The 18,943-nt window shown below is 55.9% G+C and overlaps 3 protein-coding genes across 3 annotated transcripts; 1 reads left to right on the top strand and 2 right to left on the bottom strand.

Moving 5' to 3' along the window:
• Positions 1–214: 214 nt before the first annotated feature.
• VAMP1 (vesicle-associated membrane protein 1 (synaptobrevin 1)) lies at positions 215–7,097 on the top strand. The gene is made up of 5 exons (XM_004692871.2): positions 215–368; positions 3,321–3,447; positions 3,603–3,761; positions 4,423–4,474; positions 4,882–7,097. Coding segments are annotated over exons 1-5 (357 nt in total). The 5' UTR covers positions 215–366; the 3' UTR covers positions 4,899–7,097.
• Positions 7,098–7,838: 741 nt separating this feature from the next.
• On the bottom strand, positions 7,839–13,901 carry TAPBPL (TAP binding protein-like). The gene is made up of 7 exons (XM_004692870.2): positions 13,635–13,901; positions 12,394–12,612; positions 12,030–12,299; positions 10,267–10,605; positions 9,413–9,715; positions 8,221–8,313; positions 7,839–8,046 (listed from the first exon to the last, which is right to left on the bottom strand). The coding sequence occupies exons 1-6, from the start codon at positions 13,696–13,698 to the stop codon at positions 8,222–8,224; spliced, it is 1,287 nt and encodes a 428-aa protein (XP_004692927.1). The 5' UTR covers positions 13,699–13,901; the 3' UTR covers positions 7,839–8,046; position 8,221.
• A 683-nt stretch (positions 13,902–14,584) lies between these two features.
• CD27 (CD27 molecule) lies at positions 14,585–16,934 on the bottom strand. Its single transcript, XM_004692559.2, has 6 exons — positions 16,753–16,934; positions 16,460–16,591; positions 15,624–15,803; positions 15,351–15,434; positions 15,013–15,132; positions 14,585–14,757 (listed from the first exon to the last, which is right to left on the bottom strand). The coding sequence occupies exons 1-6, from the start codon at positions 16,886–16,888 to the stop codon at positions 14,639–14,641; spliced, it is 771 nt and encodes a 256-aa protein (XP_004692616.1). The 5' UTR covers positions 16,889–16,934; the 3' UTR covers positions 14,585–14,638.
• Between the last annotated feature and the right edge of the window lie 2,009 nt (positions 16,935–18,943).

Genomic DNA, 18,943 nt, shown 5'->3' with positions numbered 1-18,943 from the left:
ATAGTTGTATTGGCCAGTGATTGACTCTTGCAGCCTCCGCTGCTTTTTGGAGTCAGGATGAGGGGAATACTGTGATTGGCCATTTTCAAGAGTGGGGCGGGCCTGGGATCGGTGGGGCGTGGCTTCTGGATGGACGCCTGTCCCGGGCGTGGATTGGGCCGCTTTAGCCGGGAGGCGTGGCCAGCACTAATAAAGACTGGAGCGGCGGGGCAGCTGCGGTAAGTTCCACCGCAGCTAGAGCTCCGGGTGGTCAGCAGGAAGAGGAGCTCGGCGGTTCCGTGCAGTTTAGCCGCAGCATTCCCTTTGCTGGGTGTCTCGCCGCTGAGCCTCCGGAGAGGAGACGGACCCCTACTCCCTGTCAGAGAAATGTGAGTTGACGGTGGTGTGGGGACTGCACACCTTCTTGCCAACTCTCACCCCCCGCGCGGGACTCTGCGGGACGGAAAATGGCGCATTGCAGCAGCTGCGGCGATGCGGGGATCCACCGCCGCCCGCCGCCCCCAGACCTGGCCACCCCCGGCGAGGGGAGACAGCACCCCATTATTGCACTAGCCACAGCCAGCACCCCACGGGCGGGGCGGGGGCGCGGGGGTCCCACATTCATTGCACCACCTCCTCTCGCCTGCGGGACTCCTCATTCGGGTCTCGAGTAGGGAGAGGGTGAAGGTAGGGTGTAGAAACCATGGATGGACAGCGGGCTCTGCGTTCTTTCTTGCCTGACTGAATCAGTACCTACGAGCTCTGTTGGTGCACCTAGGGGAGTTAGTAACTTGAGTTGCTTCGCAATCCCTAGTCTTGTGTATGTGGCATGGACTCCCCCTACTCCTGAACCCTGGCAACGAGCAAAGCTCCAGAAACTTGTCTGTCAGTTCTGTGGCGCCGGATGAGCAACTGAGAAAGACTCAAGAGGCAGTGAGTGACATGTGGTTGCCAGCAGCCATTCATCCCGAGGCCACCGTGCAGGAGGGCTTTTCTTGTCTTTGAGTATAAACCAAGGATTTGGATAAGCAGTAGAGCCGAGGACCCTCTGGCTTCCTCCAGCATGTTTAGCTTACTCTCTGACCGTCTTGAACATCTGAGGGAGAACTCGAGTTAGGCGGTTCATGGGGTACTGCCTTGTCAGGACCCAACTATGTTTATTATTTTTCCCTTCTTGTTACTGCCCAAAGTCCTGGTCTGCTTTTAGATGTATTTCGTATTGTTTCTCTTAGTGCCGAAAAGGGGAAGAGTTTGCTTATGTTACATAAGGGTTATAACTATCCCTGGACATTTTACTCCTGAGTGTTCCCCTTTCCCAACAAGTAGCAGTCAGAATGGTCCCTTCAAGTGCTGTATAACCAATTCCCCATTTCTCTGATTTATTTCTGTGCTTTTAACCATATGTGATATTCTAGGCATTTTGGTCAAGCCCTAGGACCCATTTGTTTTCATTTTGGGGAGGGGGATCCTTTTCAGCTGACTGTCCCATTAGCACCCATGTGGGATGAACGGAAGAAGAGGGAGAAAGCATGGTGACCAGCAGGGCATCACGAGGTCTCTGACCTTAATCTTGTCATTGGTGCCACCATATCCTGGACTACTTCCAAGGCCAAACACCACAGCTACCTACTCATTGAATTTTCCACCTTCACTGGAGAACTAGATTGCTTAGCTCAGTAGTAGCACAAGAGTCCTGTGGCATCCAGGGCTTGGTATTTTTCTTTGGTTTGTCTCCTTTGTGCCTTAGAGGGAAATGAGAAAGTGATTCCTTACATAGGGATGAGTTGGGTGTATGTGATCTCTGCCACAGTGAGTGCTTATTTTCTGTCTTTCAGCCACTAAGAATTCACTCAGTTAGGGAGGAGGAACTTCTGGTATTCTAGTGTGAGTAGTGATGACTTAATCTGTAGTGCATTTACTCCTGGCCTACTCTCTGAAGTAGGTTGTGTGAGATTTCACTGCTGTTTGAGGAGCAAATTTATAATTTGTAATTTATATTCTTTATCAAATTGGAGAGGTTGCCCACAGACCCACATGTGGGTCCTTGCTTGGTAGGGAAAAAAGCTCACGCCTTAGGTTATACTCCTGGGAATTGTTTAGGAAGAGACTTTATCCTTCATGTGTTAGAACGTGGAGAAGAGTTTATTTTGAAGACCCTACATGAGATACCTCACTAAGACTAAAGGAAAGAGAGAACTGTATTATAGTGTAAACCTAGATTTCTCTTTGGGATGTAAAGGACTGGGGGGAGAGAGGGTCTCCTGAAACTTGATGCTAAATCTAAAAAGAGAGGTCCCTCCCTGGTGGTGCAACAGTCTAAAACACAGCACTGTGAAGCTATTGCAGCCACTGCAACATGAGTTCAATCCCCGTCCATGGAGGTGACCCACAAGGTGTGGCAGACCTCTCCTGACCCACCCACTGCTCCCCTCAGCAATGTGTTTCAGTACACCTGCCTGTTCTGCTCCCCACGCTGTCTCTGGTGAATCCTCTCACCACTTGCACCTCTGGCCTGTAACCCAGTGCTTTATGCACAAGTAAATAAATCTTTTTAAAAAATCTAAAAAAGAAAGGGACAAAATGTCCACCATGCATATACATTGAGGATCTTTTCCAGTATATTTGTTTCTCATCTATGTTCTTGGACCATTTTCATAGCTAACACCATTGCTTTGGGCCTCAATTTCTTTTAGTCGAAACCCCCGTCTTTGCTGCCAAACCAGCAAATAAACAGTCCTGACTCACCGCACCTACAGAGGCCTTGCCTTTGGTGATGCTCCAAGTTGTCCTTACAGCAGCCCCAATATTCTGACCATTGGTGAAACTAGCTGACAACCGAATCCCCTTAAGCCAAGTCTGTCAGCTTGCCTTTTTATTTTCAGACTTTTGCACAGAAGAGCTGTGCAGTGCATTGACTCGTCCTGAGCTTTAGTCTATTGTATGAATTTCTTCTTACCTGGATTGGTGTTTTCCAATTTGGTGTTTTCAGTGAAAGGCTTCTGACATTCATGGAGAAGCCAGTTAGGCCAGGGCTGTGTTTCATGTGTCCCTGTGCACCACTGTGCCAGAGATATGTTTGAGTTGGGTCACAGAATAGCCCTAACAAGTCCTTTTGGTGCCACCCTAGATGCCCCTGACTCCTGTCTAAATGCTGCCATCGGCTCTTCCGTCATCTGCTGCTTCCTTTTCTGCTGCATCGCCCACTTGGTGCTGTTAAGGAGGCAAACTCCTTTCTATTAGTGAATCACCGAGTCACCATTGCTTTGGTGGTCGGGGGTGAGCGTACGTGCGAATCCTGTCTTGTCACTGTTACGTTGTCCTCTGTCCACTTCTCGCCACAGGTCTGCTCCAGCTCAACCACCTGCCGAAGGGGCAGAAGGGGCTGCCCCAGGTGGTGGCCCCCCTGGCCCTCCCCCTAATATGACCAGTAACAGACGACTCCAGCAGACCCAGGCACAAGTGGAGGAGGTAGGTGGATGACTTCTTCTGAGAGTTCCCAAATCATAGAGGTGCTGTTACAGGGTGGGAGGCAGGGTGTCCCTTCGAATTATCCAGAGCCAGATATGTGGTGCTCTGGGTCTCCAGCAGGACGCTTAGCAGCTTTGTTTCTGCGCCCTCCTCAGGTGGTGGACATCATGCGTGTGAATGTGGACAAGGTCCTGGAGAGGGACCAGAAGCTGTCAGAGCTGGATGACAGAGCTGACGCCTTGCAGGCGGGAGCGTCACAATTTGAGAGCAGTGCTGCCAAGTTAAAGAGGAAGTACTGGTGGAAAAACTGCAAGGTGAATTTTACTTTCTTCTCCCCCTTATTTATTTGAGCCTCAACTCATGGAAAGCAAGAAAACCCTCAGATTCTACAATCGTCCTCAGGAGCTCTGTGTGCAGTACCCTAAGGAGGGAATTGCCTCTCCTCTTTGTTGAAGTGCACTATCCACATTGGCCACTAGGGTGGGCTAGAGCACTTAGGACCCGCGAGCGGAGCCTCACACCCGGAGCTGCTGGGAAATGGTTAGTCAGAGTGCTCGGAATCCCCTGTGAAAACTCAGCTGGCCCTTTCTCAGACACCCCAACAACAATACAATGACTGGGTAGCTATATTTTGAAATACCTACGACTTTGCGTAATGAGCTGAAGTGCTCCGATTGCCTGACTGTCCAAAGCCTGGCCTTCTTTGGGGTTCCTTTCAAGGTCTTCAGGCAGTGAACCAAAGATAAAGGGATGAGCCTCAGAGCTCACGATGGTTCTGAGACGCTTCAGCTGTGGTACAAGGGTCCCTGTAGAATGGGGGGCTCGAGAGCCAGGCTCGCCCTTAGAGGCCTCCAGACTCCTGGGGAAAGTGCAGTGCCCCCCAAGGATGGAGGGCACTCTGTTCCCATGTCCCCAACTCTGGCTCATTTCCTCCTTGACCCCACCTACGGGCTCATACTTTGTGCTGTTCCGCAGATGATGATCATGCTGGGAGCTATCTGTGCCATCATCGTGGTAGTTATTGTAAGTAAGTATCGCTGAGGTTGCTGGTGGGGTGAAGAGGTGGGAAGGTCCCGGACTCATCTCCCAGCCCTGCCTGCCTGCCTGCTGCCTGGGGAGTGGGGCTGCTCTGACTGAGGTATGGAGATCGCTGCTGTGGGGTCATCACCTGGTGGGAGGGAGGAGGGGTGGAGACAGTGGACTTCCTTGATGGACAAGCCTTCCCTCTGCAAGGTCCTGTGGGAGGATGGCCCCACGGTTCTGAGGAGTGGGGCTGTGCTGTTTGCCACTGGCTTGGGTCAGAGGGAGACCGTGGGGATGGGCCCGCTGACGAGCGCAAGTCCTGGATGTCTAGTAACTTGATGTAATTTGCCCTCTTGTTTTCTCCTGTCTCTTTCTCTTTTCCGTCTGGGACTTCCTGACTCCTGTGTCCAGTCTACTTTTTTACTTGAGAATGTGCCACCCCTCCCCTGTCCTCCATTGCCATCCAAACCCATGTCCCTCTCCCTCTGTTTGCTCTCTGCACCACCTTCCCCACCACCTTCCTCCACCCCAGCCCAGGCTCCGCCATGGCCCATCCCTTCTTTTCTGTTGCTTTCATTTGCGCTCTGCCCCTCTACACTAGAAATGCTGCTCGTGGTGCTGTCTTGAAGTGACAACCTGGAGAGCAACAGCTGGCACAGCCTCCTTCCTTACATATCCTAAGTTTCCCCGAGGCCAACAATGACTGAGAGCCAGGGACAGGGTTGGGGGGCTTAGCTGAGGTGCTGTGCCCAAGAAGGTGCCGAGACCAGGGGAGGAGAAGGGGACCCGCGTGGGTGGGTGGTGTTGCCAGAAAGGCCGGGGCGCTGTGTGGGAAGAAGTGGTGGACAGCAGGAAAACTGCAGCGCGTGGCTACCTGCTCGCTGGTAGGGTCCCGTGTGGGCCTGTGGTCCAGCGTGGGCCTGGTGCAGGACCTTCCAGAAAGCCAAGCCTGTTTGTTGTAGTGATATCTAACCTGGTAGTGCAAGATTTCCTCAGTTGTCAGGGATCGCACAGCCTCCTGGGCCCCCCGAGACCCGGAGAACGGGTGTTGCCAGCATGCAGGGCTCCCACGCCCGCCCGAGGCACCCGCCCTCCATAATCAGACCTGGAAGCGGCTGTCTCTTGGCCCTACCGTTTTTTTTTTTTCAGTGGCAGTAGGTCTGGTCCACACTTTCAGCAGCATTCTGTATCGCTCGTGAGGGCACCAAATCATTTCATATAGCCAACGCTTGGAACTCATGGTTAGTTTTAACGGACACATAGAGAGAGACTAAACAGATGCAGGGAGAGAACAGGAGACAGATAAAGTGAGGGTGCCTGTCCGTGGCCGAGAGACAGTGAGTCAAGAGGCCAGGGGGACGGCGAGCTGCGGGAAGCCGCGCCTTGCCCTCTCATTCAGGAGGGTCCTGCTCCTCTCTTGCCGCTGCTAGAGGAGTGTGAGGGCGCTGGACATGAGGATCTCAGACTCAGGGGCCCTGTCCTTCATGCCACCCGAGGATACCCCTGTGTCCTTGGCAAGGACAGCGGTGAGGGCAGGGGCCCTGCCCGAGGCTTGGTGGATCCTGAGTCTTCACAGAGTCCGGGATGCACCGGCTTGGGTTCAGCGGGCGGGCCCTCTGGTCCAGAGCCGCCGCTTTGTTCTTCCTATGCTGGCTCCCCTTTTGAAGCCCCTCGCCATCTGAATCCCCCTTTGCCTCCTCTTTCCTCCTCTTCACATGGCTACGGGTGCAGAGGAAGCTGAGAACAGGAGCTGCGGGCCAGCCTGGGGGCCGTTGCTGAGCTCCAGGCCAGGGCGTTGAGTCGGGCAGACCTGAGTGGCGGGTGGGGGCAGGCTGGGGTGGGAGGGGGATGCCCGTGACCCTTTATTCTGTCTGTCCGCCTGCCCACCAGTGGCAAGAGACAGGCGGGTCGGGGCGGGGCTGGGGGCTCCCTTTCCATGCAGCAGCATTTCATGGCGCAGAACCATCCTCCCTCCCCCTTCAGCCCCTATCGTTCCCCACATTCCCTCGTCCTGCCCCAGGGCAGGACTGAAGAGCTGGAAGAAAGCAGTCAGTGTACCCTCCCAGCGCCCCCTCGAAGTCTCCACTCTCCCCTGGGCTCCTCCTGGCCTAGTGCAGGGGTCACCGCTGGAGAAGAACCACCACGGTCCTCGATGGCCCAGGCAGGAGCACAGCCACCCTTGGCCCGCCCAGTCCTGTCTCGGGAACTTGCCCCTGGGTTTTCCTCCCTCTGAGGCTCAGCAGTTCTAGTGGCTTTGTTCTTTGGGGGGATTTAGCCTTTCCATTTTCCTTCTCACCCCACCGTGCATCCTCTTCTGTGTCCTGGCTGTGTCCCCCCCCCCCCGCCCCGTGTGCATGAGCAAATATGCAACTGAAGCCTGGGCTCTGCAGCCCGGCGAGGCCGAGCTTCCCACATCCCCTTCTTGAGTTTGCCATGAGATGATGTGGGGTTTCCACTGTGTGTCTGTCGTCACCTCTTTGTCTTTTTTCCGACCCCCAACCTCATACTTGTATAGAGCGATAACAGTTGTACTTCCACCAAAGGCATGTGCATATACTGATTTCATGTATTCTCAACAAAGGCAAAAAATACAAATTCCTACCACTAAACTGACTTGCTGTTGTCTGGGTGGGGGCGGGGGCTGCTCTCTCGCAGCCTGGCAGCCTGGCAGCGCCCCGGGCTGGAAGGACTGGCTTGTGTGCTACATGGTCTGTGGCGATGAAAGAGCTCAGTTGGCAGAGGAAGTGGTCGCTGCTCTCAGCGTCCCTACGGGAGGCAGCGCCCTTTCAGGTGCCATGAGAGGAAGTGATGACAGGAAGCCAAGTGGGCCCCTCACACGACAAACAGCTGCAGGTTCCCTCAGCCCGCTCCATCTGCACCTGCCAGCGTGGGCTGCCAGCCCCGGGGCCCACACTCAGGCCGCGCCCTGCCGCCCCTCATCCCCACGTGCTTTGCCTATGGTGCGTGCCGCTGTGATGCCCGGGCACATCTGAGACCTGAAGGAAAGGAAACCCGGGCCCCGCAGGGGCAGCTCGCCGTCAGAGGGCTGGGAGGCACGGGGCCGTCTCAGAGCTTGAACATGTTACGGTTGGGGTGGAGAAGCTGGGCCTGGGGACAGGGCTCAGCTGGCACCAGCGTGGGGACAGGAACTAGAACAGCTTTGCCTCGAGGACCAGGGGTTTTATTTGGCTGGAGCTCAACGCCGGTGCATGGTGGCCCCTGGCCCCTTGCCCATCGGCCTCACTCGTGTTGCCCCTAATTTCTTTTCCTGCCACTGCCCCTCAGATCTGTCTTAATGCCCCCCCTGGAGCCCCCCCAAGACCCCCCCACCCCAACATGCTGCCCTCCTGCGGCCTTATCACCGCCTCACGACTCCCTGGGCAGGTCAGCCTGGATGCACAGTGACGGAAAGCAGGAAGGTGGGCCCAAGCTCCTTGCTTTTCTGGGGGCCTTTCTGAGTCCTGGTTCAGAGTCCTTCTGGGAGAACTTGATCACTTGTTCTCTTCACTCTGAGGCAGGAGAGCAGCTTCCCAGAGTCCTGACAAGTCTCGAGTCTAGGCAGACCCTGGGAGGTAGCTAGGGGAAAATAAAAGGGAATGAGGTTGGTTTCAATTGTGTTAACCCTAAAAGCTGGGGATGGGGGAGGGTGTGGCGGGCGGCACTGGGGATGCCTGGGCTTCATCCCTGGCTTGCTTGGTTAGAGCAGGAGGTGGGACAGGGCGGGGCCCCAGGTGAGGGCAGGACTCTTACCTTATCGTCTCTGTGGCCCCAGGAACCACAGTGTAAGAAGGAAGAGACTGCTGGCGATGAGGACGCCAAACGCACCAAAAGTCATTGTCCGCTCTGTGGGAGAGAGAGCAGTGTGGGCAGGAGACAGTGGCAGAGGGTCGGTGAGCCTGTGCCTCACGGGAGCGGGTGTGCGCCCGCGCGGGCTTGCGTGCAAGAGAAACCCCTGTCCAGGAGCTCATATCAAGTGCTCCCCTCTCTCTGCGCCCCCAGGACCCAGGGCACAGCGCTCCTACTTGCTCAGGGGTGTTGCATGATCATGGGTTGCTCCACACATAGTTCTTTCTCCCTGCCATGGAACCCGATTTTTTTGTACTGCTTTGGAAGAGAGGTCTAGGTTTGAGTAGCTGTTGGTAGTTAAACTGGAATTCTGTCAGTAGCTGGGGAGGGATGTAAGCAGAGATGAAGTCCCAGTTTGGGGAAGGGTACAGTCTAGTGAGCCAGTAATGCCCACTGCTCCTGGACGTGGCCCTGTCTAGATGCTAGTTCTTGCCTGTCTAAAGCCTTTCTTTCAGCGACAGTCTGTGCTCCAGGGTGAAGCTCTAGCTTGAAGGCTCACAAGTCTGCCCATGATAGCAGTGGGGGTGAGAGGTTGAAGGTGGATTGTGCTGTCTGTTCTGTGCATCCTGCTTAGCTTAGGAAGTGCCAGTTTACTGCTGGGTGTGAGGGAGGCATGCTGCTCCTGGCGAGTACTCTCAAGTGCTCCGTGTTGTCTTGCATCATGTCAGTGCTCAGCAAGTACAGTTCCCAAGCTGCGGCGCTCCCCACCGCCATAATCCTTGCCTTGAGCAGTGCAGTTCCCCACATCTCTGGGCTGTTTTATAATTAGGGCTCTGTACATGCTGTTCTTTCTGTTTTGGGGTTCCCTTCCCCCTGCGCTGGATAACTCAGCTGACACGGCTCCCTGGGTTGTCTTTCCTGACGGCCTCTTCTGTCTCTCCCAAGCACTGAGCCCCTTGAGGGCAGGATCTGCAGCTACTCAACCTGATCACCCACTCTCAGCATACCAGGGGCGGCATGGGGAGTAGGGGGGCTTTTCCCAGGCGGCCCCCTGGGAAAGATGAAGCTGGGACTGTGGGAGGCAAAATGGGGTCGAGCTGGGGGAAGGAGAGCCACGAGCCAAGAGCGGAGGTGGGGAAAAGAGCTTTTCCATTACCTGGTGGGTCAACCCAGGTGCTGGCCTCAAGCGGCTCTTCCAGGGAGATGTGGGTGACCTGGCAGGTGTAACTGGCACCCGAAGAGCCAGGTTCTGCTGCCAGGGAGGAGGAGATGCTGTAGGTGCCTGCGGGGCTCTGCCGGAGGCTGGAGAAGGAGGCCTGGGAGACCTGGACCGGGGCTCCACCCAGCTCCTCTCGGGTCCACATCACATCCATCTCCAGGGGGTAGTAGCCAATGACTTGGCAGATGAGGGTGGGTGGCAGAACATGACTCGCCTGGCTCAGTCGTACTTTGGGAGAAGCTGGAAGAAAAAAAAAAAACATTAAGATTCCAGAGGGGTCCAAGAAACAGCACAGGGCCAAAGCCTGGTCTTCCTGCTTTGAGTAGATGGTGGAGGCTGAAGCTTCCTCCGCACCAGTGTGTCAAGATGAGCCAGGTCTCCCCTGGATGCAGGCACTAAGGGGCAACTGAAAAAGAGCAGGAGAACCAGCTCAAGGTTGGCTGGCTGTCTGTGCTCAGGCCAGTGACTAGAGGACGCCGCTCGGTCAGTTCTGCTCCTGCAGCCCCTCCTTGGTTCGCTGCTGCTCCTTCTAGAATGTGGTCCAGGAGGACAGGGGTGATTGGCTGTGACGGCCAGGCAGGGCAGCAGGGTCCTGGCTGGGAAATTTCTCGATGGAATTATCCTACGGTCTGGCAGGAAATGTAATCTGCTGCCATCTGTGCTTCTCGGGTGGGGATGGCCTGGGGGCGTGGGGACACTCCTGCCCCTCAGGAAGTTGCCCTTGCTGGATCCCCCCCACAAAGCGCCCCAGTCTTCGCGTCTCCACCCCTCACCCCAGGGCCTGGCCTCACCCTGGACGTGGACCTGGATGATCTGTTGAGCTTGGTACATAGAGGTGGTGACCAGGCAAATGTAGGTGCCCTCGTCGTTCACAGTGAGGCTGCGGAGGGTGAGGGAGGCATCCCCGGCCTCGAGCAGCTGCCCGGCATCCAGGGTGGCGCCCTCCCGCCTGGCCTGCCCCTGCCCCTCGGCCCAGCTGTACACCTGCTGGCCGCTGCCCTTGTGCTGCCGCCGCCATTCCACGCTGAGGAGGTCCAAGCCGGGGGCCATGGAGAAGCTACAATGCAGGGCGGCCGAGGACCCCAGCAGGCCCTTCAGGGACGGCGTCTGTGTCGTCACCTGGAACTCCACTGTGGTGAGAAAAGAGAGGTGATCGTGGCCTGCTTCCTCCTCGAGGTCACCTGATCCCTGAGCTGCACACACACCTGCCCCTGCCTTCTCCCTCGGAGGGTGCGGTCACTGCGCCATGCCCCATCAGAAGGAACCACAAAGAAAGGGGGCACTGGGAAGGCAGCGTGGCCCACAGGCAGTCTTGGCCACTTTGGGGTCACCTACCCGGGTGACCTGATGAAAGCTACAGCCCTCTCGCCAGAAGAATGCACGTGCAGAACTTGGGGTGGCCATTGACCGTCGGGCAGAGTGGCGGGACCCTGGCTCTCCACTTACGAGCTCTGTCACCTTGGGTAAGTCACGAGTGCTGCAGGTGCTCAACAATGTCAGTGCTGTGGGAAACAGTTCCGGGGTGCTGGCGGGACGGGACCTCTGGGGGAGTGTACAGTCTCTGAACCCTATACTTCAGAACTGCAGGAATCCATAGAGGACATGACTGGGGAAATCTGAACGTGGGCCTTCTACTTGATGATATTGTCTTAATATGGGCGGCGAGGACGAGCGGCCTGGGGGAGGACTGGGCCACCTCCCAGCATGGAGTATTTTCTCAGGCATTGTCCAGAATTGCCAGAGAAGGGGGAAGGCGAGGGTATGGATACAACCTACTTTTAGTTGGTTCAGGTCAAAAAAACAGAGAATGTAACCCCATGTTCGTAACTGGTGAGCCCAGGTGAGTGGTAAACAGGTGTTTGTTAGTGTCTTCTCTTACCTTTCTGGTAGCTGTGAAGTATTCAAGAATGACAAGGGAAAATACTAGCTGTGCCAAGACTGTGGCTGACATTGGGTAGGATACTGGGGGTGGGGGTGGGGTAAATCTGGACCAGGATACAACTAGGTAGGCCCAGGGAGGTCTGAGCATTCTGGAACTTGGTCCCATTCAAGTACTAACCAGGCCTGACCCTGCTTAGCTTCCAAGATCAGAAGAGAGTGGGAGCGTTCAGGCATTCTGGGACTTTCTAAGGATCGGAGGGTAGCCCCTTCATCTCTGGACTTGGTTGGATTTGATGAACACAGGAGAAGCCTGGCCTGGTGTTCTCCAGTCCTTGCACAGGGACTGGGTTTTACTCACAGGAGATGAGTGAACAAATGCTGTGTTTTGCTGTAATTATCCTGAAGCACAAGACCTGACTAGCTTTTCACTGGACAAGACTAGCTTTTCTCAAGACCCCTTTGGCATGTGGGGAACATAAAGTGTATATACCAGCGAGGCAACCAGTGAGGTAGAAACGACCATGATTTGGGGTCTTGAGGAAGGAAGGACTGAGGCCTAGGGTTACTCTAAGGTGACAAATGTTGACGGTGGAGTTGTTCCTTTCTCCTTCTGGCTCCCCATCTCTGGCTACTTTGAAAAAACAAAACTTTCTACCACTTTTCATGTTCTCACCTGAAGTCTGCACAGTCCCTTGGGGACTCAGGGGCAGGTTTAGGGTGGGGTGCAAGACAGCCTCATTCTCAGCACCCTGGAGCATCTTCAGCACCATGGAGATACCAGGTCCCCTTTTAGACACCTGCACGTTGGTGATGAACCAGGTTGCTGTCTCAGCAGTGGCCTTTGGTTTGGTCTGGAGATAGTGGGATAACTCACAGGTCACCTTCTCCCCATTGCAGTCAGCGTGGAGTAAGGCCTCGGCCTGCGGAATCTGTATCAGCTTCACTGGGAGAGAAGGTGCCAGAGTTGAGTTGGGCTGAGCGTGGGTGCTTGGGAACTGGACTGCCCTGAGGAGGGATGCAGGATGGAGGGTTCTTACCTGAGGCCTCAAAAGTAACAGGCAGGTCATCCTTGGCCAGTGTGTCTTCTTGAAACTCGGTCAAGCCTTCTAGGGAGCCATCATCCAGCACTGGCACTTGCCTCAGCACAAGCAAGGCCTTCACCATGTTCTCCTTGCTGGCAAAAGTACCACGTTGCCCATCTTCCTTCACCAAGAAGCAGTCTAAGACCACATCCACTGTTCGCCACTGCCTCTCTGCTGCAGGGGAGAGACAGGTTAGCACTTCCTGCACAGAAATTACTTCTGTACTCACTTCCTACAGACTGTGGCATCATGGGGGGAGGTGAAAGTTGTCTTCCGGGGTCCCACTGTCTCTGTGGCCCTCTCCTCTGTCATTCCCAAACCAGCTTTCCGGGGCACCTGCCACTCCAGATAAATATGTCTTGGTGTGCATTCTTCAAAGCCTGAATTTACCTTGCTCACAGAGGTTTGTGAAACTGGTTTTTAAAGATTTATTTATTTGTGTATACAAGAACTGGGGTACAGGCCAGTACAGGCCAGTGGACGGGTGGTGGTGAGAGGATTCACCAGAGACGGAGTGAGGAGCAGAACAGGCAGACTGACTGAAATACACTGCTGAGGGGAGCAGCAGGTGGGACAGGAGAGGTCTGTCGTGCCCTGTGGGCCAGCTCCCTGGCAGTGCCCTGTGGGCCAGCTCCCTGGCAGGCGATTGAACTTGTGCTGAAGCAGTGTGGCTCGCTTCATAGTGCTGCGCTTTAACCCGTTGCGCCACCAGGGAGGGCCCATTGTGAAACTATTTCTGAAACAACTCCTTAGCTAAATTCTCAGCAAATGAATGAACACAACTGCCACGTGGGGCGGAGAGAGGACACGGTTGGCAGCCGTTTCTCCAGCCTGGCCAGTCACAGGATGAGCTCTCTTTATGTAATAGCAGGGAGCCTGCCCCTACACTCCAGGATCCCTTCCCCAGTGATTTCTGAGGCAGGGAACCCCTTCCCAAGGGTTCAGCAGCCCCCATCACAGCCCGGAAGGGGCTCCTCGCTCCCCGGAAGGGGCTCCTCTCTTCTTCATGTAGCCTTTCTCCCCAGAGTTCTCAGCCTTATCCCCATACTGACACCCGGTTCCTCACTTTGGGGGTCACCGAGCATTTCACCTGTTAGGCTTAGAAGGGTGGAAGCCACCCTTGTGGAGTTTGGGGGACAGCAGCTCTCTGGCCTTCCTTACCCCACACTTCCCCTTCAGGGACCCCACCTACTCACCAAGGTCAGCTGCCCCCAGCAGAACCAGGCAGAGTAGCAGGCACCACCTGGCCGCCGTGCCCATGGGGGCTGCTCAGCGGCCCCTCCACTCTGCCCTTCCCCCTCGGCTTCCAGTCCCGCCGGGCTAGGGGGCTCCCCAAACGCAAGCCCTCTGCTGGACTGCCGCCTACGACCCGCTTTTCTGTCGTCTTTCACTTTCACTTTGAGGAAGAGGCGACAGGGCTGCCTTTGCTTCTAGGTGAAGCCATCTGTAGCCGGGGTCAGACGCACCGCTCCCTTCTTCCACCACTCCCGCCCCGCTCTGTTGCTGGGCCGGACTCGGTCCACCGCCCGCCCTTCTCCCCACCACCACCACCCCCACCCCCGACCCCCTCCTCTTCTCCGGGCCTCAGAGTCCCGGGGCGATCAAGACCTCAGGACACAGCCCAGCGCAACCGGTAGCCCCTAGGAAGCGGAGGGAGCAGGCTGATGCCACACCCACCCGCAGGCCCCGCCCCTCCCCTCCCCGAGGAAGGGGAGGGAGCAGGCTGATGCCACACCCACTCGCAGGCCCCGCCCCTCCCGGCGGGCCGGTCTGCCCGCGGAACGCGCCCCGTCTGTCCTGCCTGGGTCTGAGCCGGTGGGGTGCGGGAAGTGCGAGGACCCGGCGTTTTAGGCAGACAGCGGGAGAGCTGCAGTGCGTGGCAGTCTGTCACTTTATTTCGCGAGCTTCTAGGTCAGGATCCCTCGCACGCGGGGCGTCCAAGCGGAAGGGGGCCCCCTGGGGGACCCCGGCGCTCCTGTACCACCCGGAAGCCCGACGCAGCCCGGGCTTCCCCTCCACCACCTCCTGCCGCTTTGTCCTGTCACCAACCAGGTCCGAGCGGCACTTTTCAGTCTGCACCCAGGAAAGGGTCCCGATGGGTGGCGGGGCTGAAAGTGGGGATGCTGCGTCTTGTTCCGTGCGGGCAGCCGGTGAAGTGAGACAGGGACGGCATGGCAGTGACGACCCGGCAGAGGGTGGCTTAGGGGTAGGAAGCGGACTCTGGCTTTCGGTAGTCCTCCTGGATGGGGATGGCGCTGCCCTCCTCCTCCCTGGGTAGTCGGTAGGGACCCGGCTCAGCGGCTGCTCCGGCTCCTTTGTCTGCCCAAGGAGAACCTGATGAGTTGCGGTTTGCGGTTCGGGAGGGGATGAAGGGAGAAGATCTGAACTGGGGGGTTGCCTTGGGCGGGGAGTGGGGGGGTTGAGAGGAGGGGGGGGCGGTCGGGAGTGGCCAGGTAAGAGGATAAGGAGAGCTGTGGGAAGGGTTGGTGAAGATGAACTGGGGAAGCTTCCTCGGCTTGGGGTGGGGGCAGAGATGGTGGGTGAGAGCCCTGAGACGTGAGCTTAGTCTCTTACTTAGTCCATGCCTTCTGCTTTGATGGAGGAACAGGGCTCCGACCATGGTGGAAGCAAGAAATATTCCAGAGAAGATCATAAAGATGCGGATGCAGTTGGAGTTGCACAGAGGCCTTTGGGCTGTCAGGCAGGGGACACACAGAGCATTTGGGGGAGGCCCAGCCCTGGCTCCCCTCACCCCAGGCCTCCTTCCACCCAGAGCCGTCCTCCCTCGCTCCTTCTTTGGGAGAACCCTGGACTCTGCTTGCCTGACTCGTCCTACCCCTGCTCCCAAGAGCTGTCAGGCTGGCTCCTGGGTGCTCCTGCATGTGTTCTGGGGTGGGGGTGGGGGGACTCACATGGCCAGTGGGTGGGGAGGGCTGGGCTTGACTTGCTGTCAGGCAGAGGCTGCACATGTTGGATTGTCCTGGCTTCCAGCATTTCTGGAAAGACACAGATAGTGTGGAGAGCAGCCCAGGACCCCCACAGGGTGTGAGGCTAGGTTCAAGGCCTTGAGGCTGGATGGGGAGGCAGAGCAGGCTGATCCTGACCCCAAAAGTTCTGTGGGGGCGGATGCTGATTGGGCTATGGCCTTATCCCAGGGACCGGACAGAGGGTGGCCTGGAACTTACTGTTGACATAAGGTAGGTGAGTGGGTTGTGGGTGTGGGCCTGAGGCCTGAGATGGACCGGCTGTGAGCGAGGGGTTTGGAGGCGGCCCACAGTCGGTGCACTCCTTGTCCTGGCACTGCCTGCCCTTGGGGCAGGTGCACGCTGCGTTGGCAGTGAGGGTGCAGTTTCGAATGAGAAGACCTGGGGACAGAGGAGGTTTGAGGCACAGGAGATGTTCAGGCCTCAGAGTCCACTCACTTGACCCTCTCCCACTTCCAGGGACAGGCTGGCCTTTCCACTTATACCTCCTGTCCCCCCACCTCACTGTCACCCACTGCCTTTGCTGCCTCAAGGCTGACTTCAGGCGCTTCTGTTTCTTCCACATGGGGAGACTGACGTCCAGAGAGGACCCCACCCCTGCCCTCCACCCCCTGCTGTCCTGCAGCCATGTGCTGCGGAGTGCTGGTGTGTGTGTCTGTGTGGGTGGGGCCTGTCTCTGCCAGAGTCCTCTAGAGAGGGATTGTGGGTTGCACTGGGCTGGAACCCAGGGAAAGCAGGCAGCTCAGCCCTGGGAAGAGGCCTGCAGAGTGAGTGGGGGGCTTAGACAAGAAACGGCCAAGACTTGGGGGGGTTGCTGCCAAGAAAAGAAAGCGCCACGAACAATCATTTTAACTTCGGTAAACCATGAATTCTCACGTATTTTGCTGAGCCCTTTTCTGAAACAGTGGGGTTCTCCCTGCATCAGTAGGGCCTCCACACAGGGCACCCCATCTCCCACTTGCTGTCGCCTGGAAATGGCCTCCAACTGCCCTCACCCAGCTCTGCCAACCTCGTTCCCCAAGGGCGCCCCATCTCACCTGAGTTACAGTGGCGGCAGCTCTCACAGTGGCGCCTGGCGTGGTGGTCTGGCGAGAAGGAGACCCCCAGGATACAGGGCTCACAGCGGGTCTCCGTGCCCAGGCTGTCGCAGTCCTTCACAAGGAATGTCCCTGTGAGCAGAGCGCAAGGTGGAGGCCCTGGACAGACAGGCTGCTCTGCCCCAGTGCCAGGAGAGGGAGGGGGTACTGGTCTCCAGACCTGGTGCGGCGCCCACTCTCCTTCCCTTGTCCAGCCCTCGGCCCTGTCCTCTCTCCCTCACACAGCCTCTTACCTGGCTCACACATCCGGCAGCACAGCTCTCCCTCAGCCCGGTAGTGCTTCTGAGGACAGCTCTTGGGAGCTGGGGTAGCTGAGAGGCCTGCCAGGGTCCCCAGAACCCACAGCCAGCAGGGAGGGGGCTGGGCCATGGCTGCTGCCCAGGGAGTGTTTTCTGGGCTCTGGTTGCTGGCACCTCTGGAGCTGGACCCCCTGCTGGCTGGGTGCCACTTCTGTGCCCTTCTGCGTCAGGCAGTGAGCTGATCACAGATGCAGTGGAAGCTCTGTGGTGGCTATTTTTTTTCTTCGCTGTACTCTCCACCCTGCCACCCCACCCCTTTTCCGTGTGCTGGGTGCAGGGTGAGCTAAAGGGCAAGCTCTTCAGAGGTGTCTCTCCAGCCCAGCCCAGCCTGCCTCGGAGCCCCATGTCACCACACTCACGGGCCACCCAACCCCTCTGTGCCTGCCTCTTTTACAGAAAGTCACCCATCTTGCCTCTTGTTAGGCTTTCCACGAAGATGCCACATTACCCCCTAGTCTCTCTCCCCTCATCCCTTCTTCCACAAAGCAGGAGAAGGAAACAGGGAAGAGGAGACAAGGAAGGTGAACCAGCACCGAGTCTGGGTCCACAAACTCATCTGAATCCTTTGGGGTCAGCTCAGCTGTGGGGTACCCTCAGGGGGCTGGAGTAGCCCTCCCAAGCAAGCACCCCCTTTCTGCAGCAAGATGATGGACTGCTTAAAGGACTAGAGCTGGCCTGGCATCAACTGAGGCCTGTTTGCAGTGACAGTGAGGGAGCTGGGGGGCTCTTCTCTGTGCTCTGTGACCCCATTTAATCTTTGTGCCATTTTGTGATAGAGTAACACCCACAGCCATCGGCCCCCACCCCTACCATCTCTGCCTGTGGCTGTGGCCACCACCCATCCTGCAGCGCGTGGGTGGGACATCTCTCTCGGGATTAAAGGCCCATGATGGAGGGTCATCCCCTTTCCCATTTCCAAACTGGTTCAGAATGGAACTAGATGGACTTTTCTCTTTGCGTCGTGAGAACACAATAATGAGGCATCCCCCCCGCCGCCCTAAGGACTGAGGTTTGGGGTAACATCTTCCCCAGGGCTGTTTTCATTCAGGGGCTTCACTGTAGTTTCCATGCTGCTCATAAAATGTCACACCCCTTGTGATCTCACTTGTTAGGGCCGTTCTCTGTCTCACTCTTTGGTTTCCTTTCTCTTCATTTTTTCCGTCCTGCCTTTCCCCACCCCCTTCTACAGCTCTAGAGGGGTCCTCTCTAGTGGGGGGCCATGCAGGGGTGTGATGTGCAGAGTTGCAGGTGCAAAACCAGGCAAGTTGCTGTTGAATCTAGGGTGCGGATCAGGCTGACCTTGAGATGAGGAGAGCATTGCGCACTATCCAGGCGGCCCAGTGTAAAGCAAACACCCGCGTAAGTGGGAGAGAAAGAAGGACGGAGAAACAGAAGGGGCACGTGGAGGCTTCAGCTTAATGAAGGGGACATGAGTCCACACTTTGATACATCCCAGCGAGACCTATTTCAGAGTTGGATGGCAAACCTATTTATTCTTCAGCTACTAATTTTGTGGTTCATTTATAGTCATAGAAAATTACAAGTAAATACAAATTCTCTGTTATTTATCAGAGAATCACTATGAAGCCTAGTGTGTAGCTCTATGTTCCATATTTGTTTGGAAAAAAAAGTGTATGTTTCAAATTCAGTGGTCTCCAAAGTTTTTGATCCTGTCCTTCGTCCATAAAATGATTTTGAGCACCTATCTTCAAGTATACACAATATATTTCATAAATGATGTTCATAGATTCTATGCTCAAATTTAAAGTCTTTGTAGGTGCGTGTAGACATTAAAAGGATGCGATTACATGAACACATAATAGAAATACAAAAAGGATGACGAAGTTGAGGAAAATATTCAAAAATCCTATTTCAATTTAGAGCCTAAAAGGTCTTTTTGCACTCACTAAAGTGTTCATATATAAAATTACATATAATGTAATGTTTGGTAATATAGTTTGGTAATAATACCAAGGAGCTATGTGTTCCAGTGGGTTTCACCTTTTAAAAAAACTTGCTCTGGCAAAGATAGGCCAAACACTACACAACATACACTTCAGCGACATCTTTAAAGACAGAGCACCCAATGCCACAATAGTGAAGGCAAAGATAAATAGATGGGACT

The sequence above is a fragment of the Condylura cristata genome, unplaced genomic scaffold (genome assembly GCF_000260355.1).
Source record: "Condylura cristata isolate star-nosed mole 26May11 unplaced genomic scaffold, ConCri1.0 scaffold00034, whole genome shotgun sequence".
Taxonomy (NCBI): Eukaryota; Metazoa; Chordata; class Mammalia; order Eulipotyphla; family Talpidae; genus Condylura; species Condylura cristata.
The sequence above is the reverse complement of the archived record's forward strand: the minus strand, read 5'-3'. Positions and strand labels throughout refer to the sequence as shown.